Source organism: Eretmochelys imbricata, chromosome 4 (assembly GCF_965152235.1).
Source record: "Eretmochelys imbricata isolate rEreImb1 chromosome 4, rEreImb1.hap1, whole genome shotgun sequence".
Taxonomy (NCBI): domain Eukaryota; kingdom Metazoa; phylum Chordata; order Testudines; family Cheloniidae; genus Eretmochelys; species Eretmochelys imbricata.
Window position 1 is genome coordinate 12,597,274 of NC_135575.1, and position 18,272 is coordinate 12,615,545.

Below are 18,272 nucleotides of genomic sequence, written 5' to 3' on the forward strand. Positions count from 1 at the left end.
TGAACTAAAGGACTAGGGTTCATATTCTAAGGCTGTCCCCTACTGTAACACTACTTAGTACTGGTCCAGTTATTTGAGCTTTGTGCATTTCAGTTATTCTTGAAATTAAAAGGTTTCTATAAGCTTAGAGTAAACAATTTTTTTACATTTGCTTATATATGGCATGAATAAATACTGATGTACAGCTCCTAGCATGCAAATTTGTCATCCTATATGACAGGGATAAATCATGCATGCAAATCATGCATCAAAGTCATGAAATTGGCTACAAATGCAATAAAAAATAAGGTATTCAAAAGTTTAACAAATGGAATGGGGGATGCTGAAGACACTCCTCATCTGGAGTGCCATTTGGTCGAGGGCCAGCCTTGTTCTGGGCCACACCTGTGGTCATATTACAAAACCACGGGGAAGTCACATCACTCAGGCTACCAGCCTCCAGACATTATAGGGGTTCACTGGCAATGACAAATGTAGTAGAATGCAAACTCAGATTTACAGCCTTTAATCTGTATGTGTGCTCATAGGCAGGCACATTTGACATACATATGCAGTTTGAATGAAGTCTTCTTTTGCAGGGCACCTCTTAATATCTACAGTGCTTTTCATCTCAAAGCACCTAACAGTCTACACATCAGTTTTGGCATATATAGACTTTCTGGAACCTGCTGGTTTGAGTCACAGCAGGCTCGGCTCAGCTTTTCAGGTATAGTAGACAAACTCAGTACCATGTAGTTTACTGTGTAGGGCCTTGTAGATGAGTCCTTAAAAACTGAGGCCAACGATATTTTCCCAACGATACCTTGCTATTGTTTGCTAATGATAGTAGCTGCATAATCCCTCTGGTGGAGTCTTACCTCAGTGTTGCCATCTCTTGTGATTTTACCACAAGACACATGATATTTGGTGGGTTTTCTTCAAGCCCCAGCCCCTGGAGTCATGTGGTTATGTGAGAATCTCAGCACACAGCAGCTGAAACCATCACTGATCCTAGTGGCAGTCCAGAGGGATGGGGCTTGAAGTCCCATCTGCATTATCCAAATGGCAGTTATGGAACTGAAGACCCCACAAAAATAGAAACATATGGAAAAAATTATATCTAAAGTAGTTAATAGTTGCTGTTTGCTTTGGTGCCCCCATTTAATTTCAATTTCTCCCTTGTCCAAGCCAACTAAACACCTAAGCCAGATGGGGGAAGGAAGCTACTGCTGCTTCAGATTTCTGTTCGGAACTGCAGTGTCGATCCCTTCATCTTCTCTTTATAATCTGAGTCAAATGCCTCATTCTGGGCCACGGTAAAGTGATTCTTCCAGTCACCCGCCATACCTGGAGGAGAAAACCAGGAATCATTGAGTGAAATTCTGTGGCCTGTGTTATGCGAGAGTTCAGACTAAATGATGACCATAATGGTCCCTTCTGGCCTATAAAACTGTGAAACCAAAGCAATGATTCAATCTATAGTCTCCCTTCTGCCACTTGCCTCTTTCAGAGATCTCACTAGGGCTTGGTTAAATGGTGACAATTTTTCACTCTAATTCCCCATTAGTTCCATTTCTCCTTGAGCAGTGTTTTTCCTAGGCAGCTCCATCATTAGCCAGATTTGGCTGGTAAAGGATAAAACGGATCCTGAGATTTTTCCCACCTATGGAAGCAGAACTAGTGGCTGGCTTTTCCCCAGATTATAGCTATTATTGGCCCTGCTTCCATGTTACCAGCCTTTCCTCCTTTCTTGTAAACCCTCCTATAATTGCTGTGAGGGGCTCTCACCTTTTCTCATAAAGGGAGACACACTGTGGTCCATCTGAGCTTTTGACATCATCTTATAATTGGCAGTGGGGTTCTTCTGCATCTCCTGGAATGAGGTGTGATGGAGGATTTTATTCACCACATCCTCCTTCAGGTCCTTTCCCAGAAACTGTAACACCTTTTGTATTTCACGTTTAGGATCCTAGAAAGAAAGAGATTGTCAGATGCCACACAGAATGATGTGGAAACTATTACAAGGTGCTTGTACAATGTCACTTTCTCAGCCCAGGTGGTAGGGATTGGGGACAGTGAGAATGGAGGGGTTTGGCATTTCCTTTTGAAGGGAGATCCCTAATCTCCCAAATCCGTGTGTGTGTAATATTGTTGGGAATCACCAGATAGAACTATTGCAAATTATATTAGCTAGTTCTGTTTATCTGAATGTATAGGAGTTGGATCTTGAAGACATGCCTTTTGTCAACTGTGACATCGTTGTTTTCAGAAGTTGAGTATATTACCTGTGAAGCCTCACCCCTCTGCCTGATTCTCTTGCTCTCTGAATAAGTATTGTTGATAGGCATAGCTGCTGCCTACTTGTTATCCTCATGCAAACAAACAACGCACTTGGGGCCAAAACATTAGATGAGTTTATATTCTTTCCCTCCCGCACCTCTTTCATGTCTTCATAGAACAGGTACAGAATCCGCTTGTCCTTTCTCTTCTCCCACCAGCCTTTCACATGATCATACCAAGGTCCAAACACAACTAAATCAAAGACAAAGGAGTAGAAGAGAAGGGAAACATTCACATTGAATATGGATTCACTGTGATATCAGCAAAGAAGTCAGGTTAAATAGTGAATATTTTGTGTGGCTCTCAAAAAAAAAAACCCATAATGGCACAATCATACCAGGATAATGGGTTGATAGGGAAATAAGGGGGTGCTGGATGTCTTGGGACACCCCTTTTAACACAACTCATTCCCCTTCCCGTCCCCCCAGGAATAGATAACTTGAGACATTAACTAGTCAACCTGACTGCCTGAGCATCTAAGAGATGTTCTAGGAGGATCTGGTTCTTGGTTTTGGACCAGAAACCAACAAGTGGAGGCTAATGGGAGATGTGTTCATGTTCTTTTATCTTGCCCTGTAGGGGCTTCTGTCTAACTGAAATTTGGATACACTCCTGGGAAGAGATTCTCAAGTGGTATAATAAAGTATCTTTAGAGCAGCTAATAATCTGCTCCATAGTTCTTAGTTTAGCAGTGTCACAGCCTGTGAGTTCAGTGTTGTAGGGAGAATCTAGCTTCAAGTTTTACCTTCCCCAGTCACAAACTTCTCCAAGAATTCATCCCAGGTGCCAGGCTCTGGATGTATCTTTGCCATTTGGTAGAAATGGTAATAAGAGACTGCCACATCCTTCGCATTTCGGGCAACGTAGATGATCTGCGGAGAAGAGAAGGATGTTTACATGGTCAATCGAGTCTATGTTAGAGTAACAAAGCTGATTGAAAAACAAGAAAATAAATTTGCAAAAATATTTTCAGATTTCCCCTCACCCATATTTTCATTGAAATCTGACCTTTTCAATTCTAAACATTTCAGTTGGTTCTACCATTGGCCAAAAAAGAGAGGGGTGGGGAGATTTATTAACACTGTCTAATTTCCCATCAATTTTGCAACCAAACTTCAAAAAAATGTGACCAGTTCTATTGAATGAGCAAGTGACACTACTTTTTGTAGGACGCTCTCCAGAGTCACTATAAGTCTCATTGAATAAATCACTCTAAGAGCGATCCCTTCCAGGCTTAGTCATGGCATTAAAAGGAAAATCCCTCTGAATTTTGAAAAAAAAATGAACTGCCCAGAGCGAAAGGGGTGTGGCAGAAATTCACAAGGTCACAGTCAACTGATGGGGACTGGCAGAGTAGGCAACATTACTGTTCCTCAGCTATATAAAAGCTTTCACCCAGGGAAGTCATAGCACTTTACAGTCCTAAGTAATGTAGTGTTTTGCAGATGGGGAAACTGAGGTACAGGGAGGTACACTGAGCAGGAGAGGCAGAATTGGGAATAGTACCCAGTAGGCCTAATGGCTACTCTTGTTCTTTAACCATAATTGCTGCCTCCCCCACCAATGCAAAGAATCAAGCTGGAGGGGAGAGAGAAAGAGATTGAGTCCAACAATTAGAATTTCCTTCACAGTTGCCTAGAAAAGAGCACCCTGCTCTTAGGGAGGAAATCCTAGCCCCACTGATGTCAATGAAGCCAGGATTTCACCCTCAGGGTATGTCTACACTGCAACTGGGGGTGTGATTGCAGCCCACAGAAGATATACCCGTTCTAGCTTTAATCTATCTAACACAGCTAAAAATAGCAGGGAAGACATAGGGATGTGGGCTTCAGCATGGCCTGTACAGGCATGTCGGGGATCCTGGGGATATATTTGCATTGCTAGCCTGCACCACCATGTCTTCACTGCTATTCTTAGCCATGCTAGCTAGATTAAAGCTAGAGTGGGTAGGCCAACCTGTGCTTCAGATCACACCTTTGGTTGCAGTCTAGATATGCCCTTAGTCCCTGCTATAACCTGGCCCTGAATCCTCCTCTCCAGCACTGCTGATGGTATCAAATATGTCTGCAAAGTGCATGGATTGTCGAAATTCAGGGATGATATTTCATGTCAAATGAGGCTCATTTGAGTGATGCATTGTTTGACCATCAGTACTTACAATGGTAGCTGGATTTAGTCACTGAGAATCTTTGTGTGTGTTCAAAAAAAAAATCAACTAAACACACAGCAGCACTAGAATCCTATGGAAACTCCAGCTTAATCCATTACTATATTAATTTCCAGTGGAAAATCTCAGATAGAAGGCTGCTTATATGGATAAGCACTGCCTGAGATTTAGGTTCAGCTGCTGGATCGCTCACAGATTCATTATATGATCTTGGGCAAACCACTTAATCTCTCCAGGCCTTAGTCCGCCATCCGTAAAATGGGGATAGTAGTGCTTCCTTTGTCTATTTATATTGCAAACTCTGTGGGGCAGGAATTTTCTCTTGCTATGTGTATTCACAGTACACATGTGTAGTACAATGGGATGTCCATCTTGGTTGGAGCCTCTGCTAACGCAATGCAAAGAAATAATACTAACCTTGCAGTTGTTTTCCCAGAAGGAGTCAGGAAGGAGTTGAACAGGAAGATGGGTCTTTACTAATCGGGGAGAGGGCATTTCAGCCAGCTTTGCGACACCTAAAAAATAGAAAAGGGATTAAAGGAAAAAACAGGACTATTACAGCTTTGATCATAAACTATTTACACTCAGAGGGCCACTGTTACGAAGAGAGGAATCGGGCCCGCAGCCTTTAATAATCCTGAGCTGCCATTCTGTATCTCTTTACAGGATGAAATCCAGACAGATGTGGGTAAAGATAGAAGTCCGGGTGTGAACATATAATATTCTATCCCCCTTTTAGGGCGAGATTTACAAAAGAGCTCAGCACCTAACAGCTCCCCTTGTGGACAGTGGAAATCTCATCCGTAGGGTAGGATTTTCAAAAGAAAATATGAGAGTTAGGTGCTCAACCTCCATTGACTGTTACTGGGAATTTGGCACCTAATTCCTATAAACTCTTTTGAAAATCCCACCCTTAATCTATTTGTGTATTAAGTTATTTTTAAAACATTTCAGTTCATATTTAAACTCCTTGTGCACAGGATCCTAATACTATTGACAGTTTGCACTTATATATGGCCAGATCCAGTGGGAATCTTTCCATTGACCTCAGTGTACTATGGATCAGGCTCAGAGTGCCTTTCATTCCAAAGAACTCAGAGTGGTTTAGAAACAGTAAAGGCTAAATTCTATCCTCAGATTTATACACAGTCAGTGAGATTTTCTTGTATGTATCCGAGGACAAAATTTGGAGCCAGTTAACCAACCCTCCCAAAAGCCCAGGGAGGTAAATAAATATCCTCATATTCAGTTTTGGGCAACACAATTCCTAAAGGGAGGGTTGTCAGAGACGCAGCTCCAGTCTCTCCAGGAGCGTGCCTGCAGTGTGCAAAGCTTTACCATTTGAAATTCCAGGGATGATCAGCTCCATGAAAGGGACCCGAACGTAAATCGCATCCTGTTTACACTTCTCTGCATCACCGTTCTTATAGATCATGTCCACAATTTCACTGATCCAGGTTGTGCCTGGAAATATAAAGCAAACTAGCTAAATACTCTTCTAGCGTGCAGCAGGCAGGTCATAAACATGGAGTCAGATCCTCAGCTGGTATAAATTGAAGTGAATGGAGTTATGCCAATTTACACCAGATGATGATCCCTTCTGGCCTATGGCTTTTAGCTACAGACTTTGAGGGTGGTGATAATCAGTGCTCCTGGGCTTTCTTGGCCTGCACTTGAATATGTGATGTCAGTAACGAAGTGACTCAAAGGGCCTATCATCGTGGAAGGCCAATATCACCAAACTTGATATAACATCACAGTTGTTTCTGCTACTGCCTGAAGACCCAATGCAAATATCCCACTAGGCTTGTGGGAGATAAACTACTCACAAATGGAGGTGTGAATAGATAGAATCCTGTCACCCTTCAGCGCTGAGCCTATATTGAGGGCAAAAAGCCACTTCATCCATCCTGTGAAAAAAAACACTCACCTTCGGCTCATGTTGGTCAGAATCAAGTTGGCAATTTCCCTTTCTGAACACTGAGTGAGGGCACTCCAGTGTTAGTCCACGAACTCTATAGCATTTAGCAACAGGAGAGTCTATGGCTAAATGATAGTAAGACAGCAACATGGAAGGAATATTTTGCCACTTTTTGAACACATCCCTGCTAGGACAAAGAAGTTTGTGGTCTTATTCTGTTTCTATGCACAGCATTGTTACAGGGCATGGCTTCTCCCCAGCTTCCAAAATCTCCCTGCCCTGCTCAGTCTCCTTTGAGAAGGTTTATTTGCATAACACAGGCAAGAAGAGCAACAGAAAACAGTCTTTTAACTTATTTTCTCTCAGGCTTCAAGGCCGCCCCTCCCCATGGTCTAGCACTCCTCCTCCTGGTAGTTCCCTACTGAGTTCTAATCAGCTCTGCTCCCTTCCTGGAGCAATAGGCTCAGTGCTGCTTCCCCCAACACCTAGCCCCTTGCTCCAGGGACCCACTGCAGGAGTTAACTCTACTCCACCATGTCTTCCCTTCCCCAGGCACAGCCTATCCAACTCACTTCCTTCACCTCTTATTTCCTGCTCTCTGGGAGCCCTTTATAGGCCCAGGTGTAGCCCAGCCCCCTTTAATTGGCTGGATTGGGCTCACATGCTCTGATGCAGGAGAGCTAGGCCCAATTCTACTCACGGGGACCAGCGATTAAGCCATTTTCTGGCTGTAAATCTATTACATTCCTAAGAACATAAGAATGGCCACATTGGGTGAGACCAAAGGTCCGTCTAGCTCAGTGTCCTGTCTTCCGACAGTGGCCAATGCCAGGTGCTTCAGAGAGAATGAACCTAACAGACAATTACAGTGTGATCCATCCCATGTTGTCCATTCCCAGCTTCTGGCACTCAGAGGCTAGAGATACCCAGAGCATGGGGTTGCATGCCTGACCATCTTGGCTAATAGCCATTGATGGACCTATCTTCCATGAACTTATCTTGTTCTTTTTTGAATCCCATTATAGTTTGGCCTGGTAGGCTTCTTAGCTTCTTCCCTACATGACAAGGTCCAGTAAAACCCATGTATACTGCCGTGTTTTGAATAGGGTTCTTCAATAAAAAGGGATCACGAAGGCACAGATGGAGGAGGCTTTGAGTAAGAGATTTCTATACCTAATTGAGGAATTGATAAAGGGGTTATGGTCTGAGTGTGGCATACATGTGGTCTAAGAGTTGGGCAATAGCCTTCATTTCTGCCCTGGGTTTGTGCCTTTTAGCTGCATAAGAAGAATCTCCTGATAGTTCAGTGGCACTCACCTGATTTCGGGTAGGTGGAAATGAGAAGGTCATCTGGCCTGGCTTGGAATGATTCCACCTGGGCCCATTCTTCAACAATACTCCAGAATAGGGGAATACCACGGACCATTTCTAATTTCCTCCTGTAAATACTTTGATTATTTTCCATCCTGGAAATGCTGAGCTAAAGGAAGAGAAAAGAGTGTAAGTGGAAGTGGTTTGCTTCCATTACAAAGTGCTGGGAGACCCTCTCTTCCACTTAGCATTTATTTTCCACAGTGGAGTCTGGGAGACTTGTCAGTATTATATTGACAGGTTTCAGAGTAGCAGCCGTGTTAGTCTGTATTCGCAAAAAGAAAAGGAGTACTTGTGGCACCTTAGAGACTAACAAATTTATTTGAGCATAAGCTTTCATGAGCAACAGCTCACTTCATCGGATTCATCCGATGAAATGAGCTGTAGCTCACAAAAGCTTATGCTCAAATAAATTTGTTAGTCTCTAAGGTGCCACAAGTACTCCTTTTCTTTTTTCAGTATTATATTGTTAGTGATAACCCAAGCAACATTCATGCCTGTTAACAGTTTTAGGACTCGTGTGCAATGTTGAATATAGCCACTAGCGGGTAACATGGCAAAATAGACTTGAGAAGGTCTGGCCTATCGGCTGGAAGAGGGCAGCACTATTCACATATTCTTTGGGCCAGATCCCCAGCTGGTTTAAAATGGCATAAAGTCAATGGGGCTCTACTGTATGCTACTGAACAGCTGGTCCACAAAGTCCTGAATATTAGAAGAGTTCTACCCTAATGCTCAGCAGCAGAAGTAGCCATGCTGTCAGCTGAAGGAAGGAACAAGATGAGAGTAGTGGGGCCAAGGGCAAAAATGAAGCAAGCAGTAGCATTTTGAACCGATTGCAAACATTATTGAGGAGGCAGGAAGAACACCACTCAGAGCACAGTGGCAAATGACTATAATGTGAACCAGCATTTTGATTCTAGCCAGAACATTAATGGGAATTTATCCATGTTCCAAGAAGAAAAACAACAATAATGATACCTAGCATTTTCTGCCACCTACTCAACATGCGGGAGCCTTGGTCTACGCTAGGAGTTGAGGTCGAATTTAGCAGCGTTAAATCGATTTATCCCTCCACCCGTCCACACGACGAAGCCCTTTTTTTCAACTTAAAGGGCTCTTAAAATCGATTTCCTTACTCCACCTCCGACAAGGAGTTTAGAGCTGAAATCGGCCTTGCCGGCTTGAATTTGGGGTACCGTGGACGCAATTAGACAGTATTGGCTTCCGGGAGCTATCCCAGAGTGCTCCATTGTGACCGCTTTGGACAGCACTCTCAACTCAGATGTACTGACCAGGTAGACAGGAAAAGGCCCGCGAACTTTTGAATTTCAATCTCCTGTTTGGCCAGCGAGGCAAGCTGCAGGTGACCATGCAGAGCTCATCAGCAGAGGTGACCATGATGGAGTCCCAGAATCGCAAAAGAGCTCCAGAATGGGCCGAACGGGAGGTATGGGATCTGATCGCTATATGGGGAGAGGAATCCGTGCTATCAGAACTCCATTCCAGTTTTTGAAATGCCAAAATATTTGTCAAAATCTCCCAGGGCATGAAGGACACAGGCCATAACAGGGACCTGAAGCAGTGCTGCGTGAAACTTAAGGAGCTGAGGCAAGCCTACCGGAAAACCAGAGAGGCAAATGGCCGCTCCGGATCAGAGCCCCAAACATGCCACTTCTATGATGAGCTGTGTTTGCTAGCGGGGGCAGGTCACAGTAAACTGCTGTTTGGAGAGAGTTTTTTATTGCCAAAATGAGTGGGAAAAGCAGAAAGGCAGAGCGACTCCCCGTGTGTCAAGAGAATGAGGTGCAGCTTTATGCAGTGAGATTGGAGTATCTAGAAGAGCATGTTGATCTGCAGAGAAACGTGCACATCATGGTTTTTCTGACAGAGAAGATGATGGCACTAGTGTAATTCCCTGTGAGAAGAGGGAGGAGTAGGAGGGCTCTAACAGCCAAGAACAAGGCATGGTGAAGGAGAGAGAATTTTTGACCACTAATCACATGATCCATCCATCCATTACATGCTCCCTGCAGAACACTTGATGGAAAAAAGGCATGACATGATTGTAATGACTTGGTTTGTCAGCAGGACGCTGTCCAAATGGGTGGACTGACTGTCAGTTGATAATTTGACATGCTTAGCTGTGGACAAGTTTTCATGAGTGTTCAGTACCTAGAGGGAAGGCAGCATAACTGACATTGATAAGCGCCCTAGATTTACTAAAATAACAAATACACAAACATTCAGAAGAGGGGGGAAAACAGGTACTCAATAAGAAGTTGAACAAGTAACATTCCTGTGACGCTTTCCAAGGATGCCCAGAGTTGTGAGGCCCCTTGCTGCCGCCAGCCCTTGCTGTGAGGAAACATTGTCTGGGCCTGCTGGGGATCAGCTCCCCAACTCCATTGACCACAAGCCCTCCCCAGTAGGCCGTGCAAGCCCTGCTGTCTCTCTCCAAGTGAGCAATTGGCACGTTCCAGCTGTCAGGCCCTCTGAACATCTTCCTGGAGTGTCCACCTCTGGTCCCCCGGACACGAACAGTATTCACAGATTGGGGGTACTGTTCCTTTGGAAGCAGCCAGCTTATCAGTTTCACCTCAGATCCCCGCTCCACTTAATACCCAGCACTGACACATGTTTATAGTCAAAGTAAAAGTTTATTTAACACAGCATAGAGATGCAAGTGATAGCAAGTAGAAATATTGGAAACAGATGATTATATAGAAAACAAAATCATAACATGCATTCTAGACTTAATTAACAAAATACTCTGATGTCTTGTAGGGTATTGCTTACTCAAAATCTTTACAGAATTTCACAGCCACGCTGGCTGTGACCCTTTCATAAGAGAAACACACTGTTAGCTTGCTTCCTTCATGAAGGAGTCTCTGTGTTTCCTTATATCCCCCAGATATCCCCTAACAATCCTCTGTCATTAGTCAGAAACAGGACACCCTCTGCTGTTGTATCCTGTGAATTTCCTCTCTGGCAGTTTTCATAATCTTTTATTCTGCCTGGGGCTCAGTATGAAAATAGATCCAAAATTGCCATGAATTGTATGCCCAATGACACACATATGACCAGTCAGGGAAATAGGCATCTGGTACCTCTTGCCTGAAAGGAACATGTCCGAGTTATGTCACCGCCTGGTAACCTGCTTTAACTTTAAGACCTTAGGAACACAGATACTTAACTGCTTAAATATGATCTGTACACACATTTTGCAGTGATCAGTGGGCTAGTGGCTCTCGGTAGAGACCTCACATTCTCCCTTCTGTGGACTATTTTGCTACATCCGACCCAGGAATTCCTGTAAAAAACCCTATGCACTCCTGTGGCCTCTGCCAGCTGGCATGCAGAGGTCTCTGGGTCACAAGTCCCTTAATTCAGAATACTCATTTCAGCTCCACTGACTGTATCATAAACTAAACACAACAAAATAATTCCTCTGAAGACTGCTTTGGACGGGCTTTTATTAAAACTTGTCAGCTTATTGGAACTGCCCATTTAACTGATAACAAACCTACATCACTATAAACCCTACTCACTGATCCAGAGTTAAGAACCCCCTTGTGCCGTAAAGCTGGGGAACTTACTGTGTATTCAGTTTGGTTGTTTGTAGGCTTTTTCGTTGATCAGAGGCTAGGATCCCAGTCCTACTTGTGGGCTCTAGCAGTTTCTGTCCTTCACTTCCTGTTTTCTAAGATCAGCTGCGCTCCTTTCTCTTCCCCAGTGCTAAGTTACAGGATTTGCCATCCGAGAGGTGGAGTCTGGCTCTCTGGATTTTATCTTTCCAGGAAGTGGATTTTTGAGTGGAGAAGTTAGTCCAGTAAAAGATGTTACCTCACCGACCTCGCAGGTTTAAAACAAACAAAAGGAAGTATTTCTTCACACACCAAACAGTCAACCTGTTGAATTCCTTGCCAGAGGATGTTGTGAAGGCCAAGACTATAACACAATTCAAAAAAGAACTAGATAAGTTCATGGAGGATAGGTCCATCAATGCTTATTAGTCAGTATAGGCAGGGATGGGATCCCTAGCCTTTGTTTGCCAGAAGCTGGGAATGGACGACAGGGGATGGATCATTTGCTGATTACCTGTTCTGTTCATTCCCTTTGGGGCACCAGGTATCGGCCACTGTTGGAAGACAGGATACTTGGCTAGATGGACCTTTGGTCTGACCCACTATGGCCACTCTTATGTTCTTATGTTCTTAAACTGAATATGCATAGACATTTCTGTGGAAACCACTGCTTTTTTCCTGGAAGTTTCATGTAGATTTTAAAATTGTTGTTGTCAGGCGAATCCAACTTGCCTCATTCTGGAATAAATCATTTTATGAGAGGTCATTAAACCTGGGCAGTGTCTTGTATGCAAGAGACTAGCTCTCTCTCAGAATAATGGGCTACAATCTCTAATCACAATCGCATGACAATGTTCTAGCTTCTGTAGTGCTAAAGCAGACCTTTCACCGAATATGAGGGCGTATCTATATTAGCAAACATCACGAGTATACGTCAATCCATTTTAAACTGATTTATCACATCAGGGCAAACTCCTAGTGCAGACACATTAGAACTGCTTTAAACCATGTTTATACTGGTTCTCGGAATTCAGTAAAATAATCAGATCAAGCTAAACTGCTTTAAAAATGACTTAAACCAGTTTAAGTGCATGTACATTAAAAGTTTGCACTGGTGTAAGTTGATTAGGTTACATAAGAGCAAAATACCATGTGTAGATGTGCCCTCTAGGTACCTGTATTTTATCCCTTTCACTCTAGCTAACTAATTAACCACCCAAAACAAAGCACGAATTGAGGGGATAGGTGGTTCTGTTATGCCCACACGTCTCAGGGATGCCAATAAGAAAAACCATTTTAAAGGGTGGGAAAAGTTGGCACGTATCAACATTTATTCTTCCATTGAAAGCAGCTCTCTCCACTATGCAGCCAATACTGAGAATAAGCAACTAGAGATTTTATAACAATTTCAGCCGCCTGACTTTCAAAAATAAAAAGTTACTTTCTGCGTCAGAGGTTTTAAAGCCAGCAGGGACCATTATGATCATCTAATCGGACTAGCTGCATTACACGGGCCTGAGAATTTCACCCAGTGGTTCCTACATCCAGCCCAATAACTGATTTTGGAAGCCTCTCTCAGCACTATACAAAAGACCTAGAGAGCCATTGTGGCAGCACCCTGCAGAGAGAAAGTCATAGCACATGATACAAAGAGCATTAACCAAGTACTGCACTTGTGCTGACTGAATGTCGGGCAGCCCAGTAATACTCAGCAGTGGCTTCAGGTGTTTCAGTAATTAGAGGAGTGTCTAGTTTCCTTTATGACACTGTTGTTTACTTTGTGGTAGGAGGTCATGGGAGACTAGCAAACTCCAGAGACTGACATTAAGAGCTCTGAAAAGATCTTTGACGCTGCAAGTTTTCATTAACCCATATTTGTGCCATATTTGCCCAGTAACTTGTCACATCACCCACTGTTATGCAGTCATCCGATACTGATGAGGATGCCAATAAATAAACCATGCAAGGATAAACCTTGCAAGGATAAACCTGCTATCATTCACTTGCTCATGAGCTTATGCTGCCATGAGAATCTGAACAGTTTTCTCTCTGGTTTTGCTTTAAAATCTAAGACTTAACATTTCACTGACATAGATTGTCCCCACTGGCGTTAATAGCCATGACAGGGGAATGTTTACTGAAAATCCTCATGAAGATGAACCCAAATTGCCCCGTTAGGGGAGCAGGGTTCCCATCTCCCAGACCTTTGGATTCCGCAAGATTCACCTCGATCCTGGCAGGGGATCTGCAAGAGGCCACGGCCATCTGTACAAAGGCCCCACATTCCTTCTGTTGGTTGTTGGCCACCCCAGCCCCCTGCCAGTGCCATTGGATTCCCCTGTGGAAGCTCCCAGGTTCCTGGGACAAGGGCTGCCAAGATAGGTCAATATGGCCTGGAACTGTATTAATTTTTTCAGGCATCTTCTGTGGAGCTGGAGGGTGGATGATATGCATCTCCCGGATTCCACTCCAGCCCTCTCCTCCCCCAGTGCGGATCTTAAACCCTGCAGTGAGCCCTCTGCAGGGTCTAGGAAGTGCAGGGGGATGGTGCTAGGGAGGCTCTGGAGCCCCAGTTGCATGGGGAGGAGGGGAGATGTACACACCAGATCCCCATGCAGCTCTCAGCAGGGATGATTCTTACACCAGTCATACTGTGTGCGTTAGGCAGTGGAAGAGTTAACTGAGCTTACGGTTGTTTGGAGTCCACGGGTGCCTGCGTTAGCCTTGACTGGGAAAACAGGATGGCAGCTGCAGATTGGCTGTCATGATTGTGTCCCCTTTAGGGCATCTTTTATAATATGTATTAGCCAAAGCCCTACTTAACTTGAGATTTTGCAGAAATTGGGGATTCCACAATATTAGGCTTCCACCACAAGTTTGACAGTGGGAGTCCCCGCTGTCAGCCCCATGATCCTGCTCTCAACCCCAGACCTCCGCTCTCAGCCCCGGGAGGCCAATAGTGGAAAATGGCAGAAAAGTAATAATGGACATTATTACAGTTCTTCCTGTGAGCCCCAGCTGAGACTGGGGGCCTGTGGTTTTAGGTACTGTACGAACATACAGCTAGAGCCAGCCTCTGCTGTGAGAGCTGACAGTCTAAACAGACAACGGGTGGAGAAAGGATGGGGAACTGAGACATGGAGAGAGTAAGTGATGGGCTTACTTTGGGCAAATCACTTCACCTCTCTGTGCATCAGTTTCCCCAGCTGTGTAATAGGGAAAAAATGCCAACCTCTTTTGTAAAGTGCTTTGAAATCTGCTGATGGAAAACTGTTGCAGAGCTGGGACATGAAGCCAGGTCTCCTGAGTTTCAGTCCAGCACCTTATCCACAAGAACATGCTGCTTCTCAAATGTGTGTGTGTTTATGGAACACTTTGTGTGAACATCTCTTGGACTAGAGGCCGTTTGCAAACTAGGTTTGTTATGTACGTTCACTATTTTCAATCATCCCTGTGCGACTGGTCCTATGCAGACAGCAGCCCTAACAGCAGCATCTGACAGCAAAGCTTTGCCCTCACATCTGTGTTTGCTAGCGGGGGCAGGTCACAGTAAACTGCTGTTTGGAGAGAGTTTTTTATTGCCAAAATGAGTGGGAAAAGCAGGAAGGCAGAGCGTCTCCCCGTGTGTCAAGAGAATGAGGCGCAGCTTTATGCAGTGAGATTGGAGTATCTAGAAGAGTGTGTTGATCTGCAGAGAAACGTGCACATCATGGTTTTTCTGACAGAGAAGATGATGGCACTAGTATAATTCCCTGTGAGAAGAGGGAGGAGTAGGAGGGCTCTAACAGCCAAGAACAAGGCATGGTGAAGGAGAGAGAATTTTTGACCACTAATCACATGATCCATCCATCCATTACATGCTCCCTGCAGAACACTTGATGGAAAAAAGGCATGACATGATTGTAATAACTTGGTTTGTCAGCAGGACGCTGTCCAAATGGGTGGACTGACTGTCAGTCGATAATTTGACATGCTTATCTGTGGACAAGTTTTCATGATTGTTCAGTACCTAGAGGGAAAGCAGCATAACTGACATTGATAAGCGCCCTAGATTTACTAAAATAACAAAATACACAAACATTCAGAAGAGGGGGGAAAACAGGTACTCAATAAGAAGTTGAACAAGTAACATTCCTGTGACGCTTTCCAAGGATGCACAGAGTTGTGAGGCCCCTTGCTGCCGCCTGCCCTTGCTGTGAGGAAACATTGTCTGGGCCTGCTGGGGATCAGCTCCCCAACTCCATTGACCACAAGCCCTCCCCAGTAGGCCGTGCAAGCCCTGCTGTCTCTCTCCAAATGAGCAATTGGCACGTTCCAGCTGTCAGGCCCTCTGAACATCTTCCTGGAGTGTCCACCTCTGGTCCCCTGGACACGAACAGTATTCACAGATTGGGGGTACTGTTCCTTTGGAAGCAGCCAGCTTATCAGTTTCACCTCAGATCCCCGCTCCACTTAATACCCAGCACTGACACATGTTTATAGTCAAATAAAGTAAAAGTTTATTTAACACAGCATAGAGATGCAAGTGATAGCAAGTAGAAATATTGGAAACAGATGATTATATAGAAAACAAAATCATAACATGCATTCTAGACTTAATTAACAAAATACTCTGATGTCTTGTAGGGTATTGCTTACTCAAAATCTTTACAGAATTTCACAGCCACGCTGGCTGTGACCCTTTCATAAGACAAACACATTGTTAGCTTGCTTCCTTCATGAAGGAGTCTGTTTCCTTATATCCCCCAGATATCCCCTAACAATCCTCTGTCATTAGTCAGAAACGGGACACCCTCTGCTGTTGTATCCTGTGAATTTCCTCTCTGGCAGTTTTCATAATCTTTTATTCTGCCTGGGCTCAGTATGAAAATAGATCCAAAATTGCCATGAATTGTATGCCCAATGACACACATATGACCAGTCAGGGAAATAGGCATCTGGTACCTCTTGCCTGAAAGGAACATGTCCGAGTTACGTCACCGCCTGGTAACCTGCTTTAACTTTAAGACCTTAGGAACACAGATACTTAACTGCTTAAATATTATCTGTACACACATTTTGCAGTGATCAGTGGGCTAGTGGCTCTCGGTAGAGACCTCACATTCTCCCTTCTGTGGACTATTTTGCTACATCCGACCCAGGAATTCCTGTAAAAAACCCTATGCACTCCTGTGGCCTCTGCCAGCTGGCATGCAGAGGTCTCTGGGTCACAAGTCCCTTAATTCAGAATACTCATTTCAGCTCCACTGACTGTATCATAAACTAAACACAACAAAATAATTCCTCTGAAGACTGCTTTGGACGGGCTTTTATTAAAACTTGTCAGCTTATTGGAACTGCCCATTTAACTGATAACAAACCTACATCACTATAAACCCTACTCACTGATCCAGAGTTAAGAACCCCCTTGTGCCGTAAAGCTGGGGAACTTACTGTGTATTCAGTTTGGTTGTTTGTAGGCTTTTTCGTTGATCAGAGGCTAGGATCCCAGTCCTACTTGTGGGCTCTAGCAGTTTCTGTCCTTCACTTCCTGTTTTCTAAGATCAGCTGCGCTCCTTTCTCTTCCCCAGTGCTAAGTTACAGGATTTGCCATCCGAGAGGTGGAGTCTGGCTCTCTGGATTTTATCTTTCCAGGAAGTTGAATTTTGAGTGGAGAAGTTGGTCCAGTAAAAGATGTTACCTCACATCTCTAATATCCTGGGACCAACATGGCTACAACACTGAATACAATAATGGTTCCCAAAGGCACTTTGTTATTGCTTGCATTGAAAGGGGAATGAGGAATTAGATTAATAATATTTAGCTTTTACTGAATACTTTCCATCCAGAGGTCTCGAAGCGCCTATCATATTGACATTCAGCGGGACATGTGCTCCTAAATCACTTCAGTGCTTTTGAAAATAAGCTCCAGCACTCTATTCTATTAGATTTTTATAGCAAGCGTATCACTGCCGTACAGTATCTGAGTACCTTCCAGTAGTGCATTAAGCATCACCATCCCCATGGTATAGAAGGGAAAAACTGAGACAAAAGGTGGGATTTTGCAGCTATGATGTGGAGGTGCCAAGGTAGCTTAAAGCTGTTTCAGGAGCCAGAGTGGCCCCTGGCATAAATCAGAGTAGCTCTAATTTATGGCAGCACCACAGAAATCTCACCAACAGAACAGTTATGAGACTTGCTAAGGTTACACAGCAGGTCATTGTCAGAGTGCAGGTCACTTTACTCCCAGTCCAGTGCTCTAGCCACTGGACCTCACTGCTGCCACATATGTTCTTCTAGTTATTAACCATTTTACTACATTGTGCGGAGCCTTTTTTAAAAATCAGCATCACATTAGCTATCCTGCAATTGTCTGGTACACAGGCTGATTTAAAGTAAACCACAGTTAGCAGTTCTTCAATTTCATATTTGAGTTCCTTCAGAACTCTTGGTTGAATGCCCTCTGGTCCTGGTGACTTATTACTGTTTATCAATTTGTTCTGACACCTCTTCTACTGACACCTCAATCAACAGTTCCTCAGATTTGTCACCTAAAAAGAACGGCTCAGATGTCGGGATCTGCCCCACATCCTCTTCAGTGAAAACCACTGCAAAAATTAATTTAGCTTCTCTGCAATGGCCTTGTCATCTCTAAGTGCTCCTTTAGCAACACGATCATCCAGTGGGTCCACTCACTGTTTGGCAGGCTTTCTGATGTATTTTTTTGCTGTTAGAATTTGAAGAGCAACTAGCTAAGTACACAAAAACTTGCTTGGTCTGTTATATTATACATTTACACTTGACTTGCCTGAGTTTATGCTTTTTTCTATTTTCCTCACTAGGACTTAACTTCCAATTTTAAAGGATGCCTTTTAGCCTCTAACCATCTCTTTTACTCAGATGCTTAAGCATGGTGGAATTTTTTTGG

The 18,272-nt window shown here is 43.9% G+C and overlaps 1 protein-coding gene across 3 annotated transcripts; it reads right to left on the reverse strand.

Moving 5' to 3' along the window:
* Window positions 1–501: 501 nt before the first annotated feature.
* LOC144263450 (sulfotransferase 1 family member D1-like) lies at window positions 502–11,471 on the reverse strand. Of its 3 annotated transcripts, XM_077814324.1 has the most exons (8): window positions 11,378–11,471; window positions 7,725–7,887; window positions 5,825–5,950; window positions 4,904–5,001; window positions 3,065–3,191; window positions 2,417–2,511; window positions 1,768–1,948; window positions 502–1,326 (listed from the first exon to the last, which is right to left on the reverse strand). In XM_077814324.1, the coding sequence occupies exons 2-8, from the start codon at window positions 7,870–7,872 to the stop codon at window positions 1,214–1,216; spliced, it is 888 nt and encodes a 295-aa protein (XP_077670450.1). In that variant the 5' UTR covers window positions 7,873–7,887; window positions 11,378–11,471; the 3' UTR covers window positions 502–1,213. The 3 variants fall into 3 exon arrangements, with proteins under 3 accessions (XP_077670450.1, XP_077670452.1, XP_077670453.1); XM_077814326.1 differs by lacking the exon at window positions 5,825–5,950; XM_077814327.1 differs by lacking the exon at window positions 7,725–7,887 and having other exon boundaries at window positions 11,378–11,447.
* Between the last annotated feature and the right edge of the window lie 6,801 nt (window positions 11,472–18,272).

Excerpts from the sequence above, each read along its gene's own strand:
- LOC144263450 (XM_077814324.1), bottom strand. The coding sequence starts at position 7,872 with ATGGAAAATAATCAAAGTATTTACAGGAGGAAATTAGAAATGGTCCGT. Across the intron at positions 5,002-5,824 it reads CATCCCTGGAATTTCAAATG|GTGTCGCAAAGCTGGCTGAA; the intron begins GTAAAGCTTTGC and ends TCTATTTTTTAG. Across the intron at positions 2,512-3,064 it reads GAAGTTTGTGACTGGGGAAG|TTGTGTTTGGACCTTGGTAT; the intron begins GTAAAACTTGAA and ends TCTTTGATTTAG.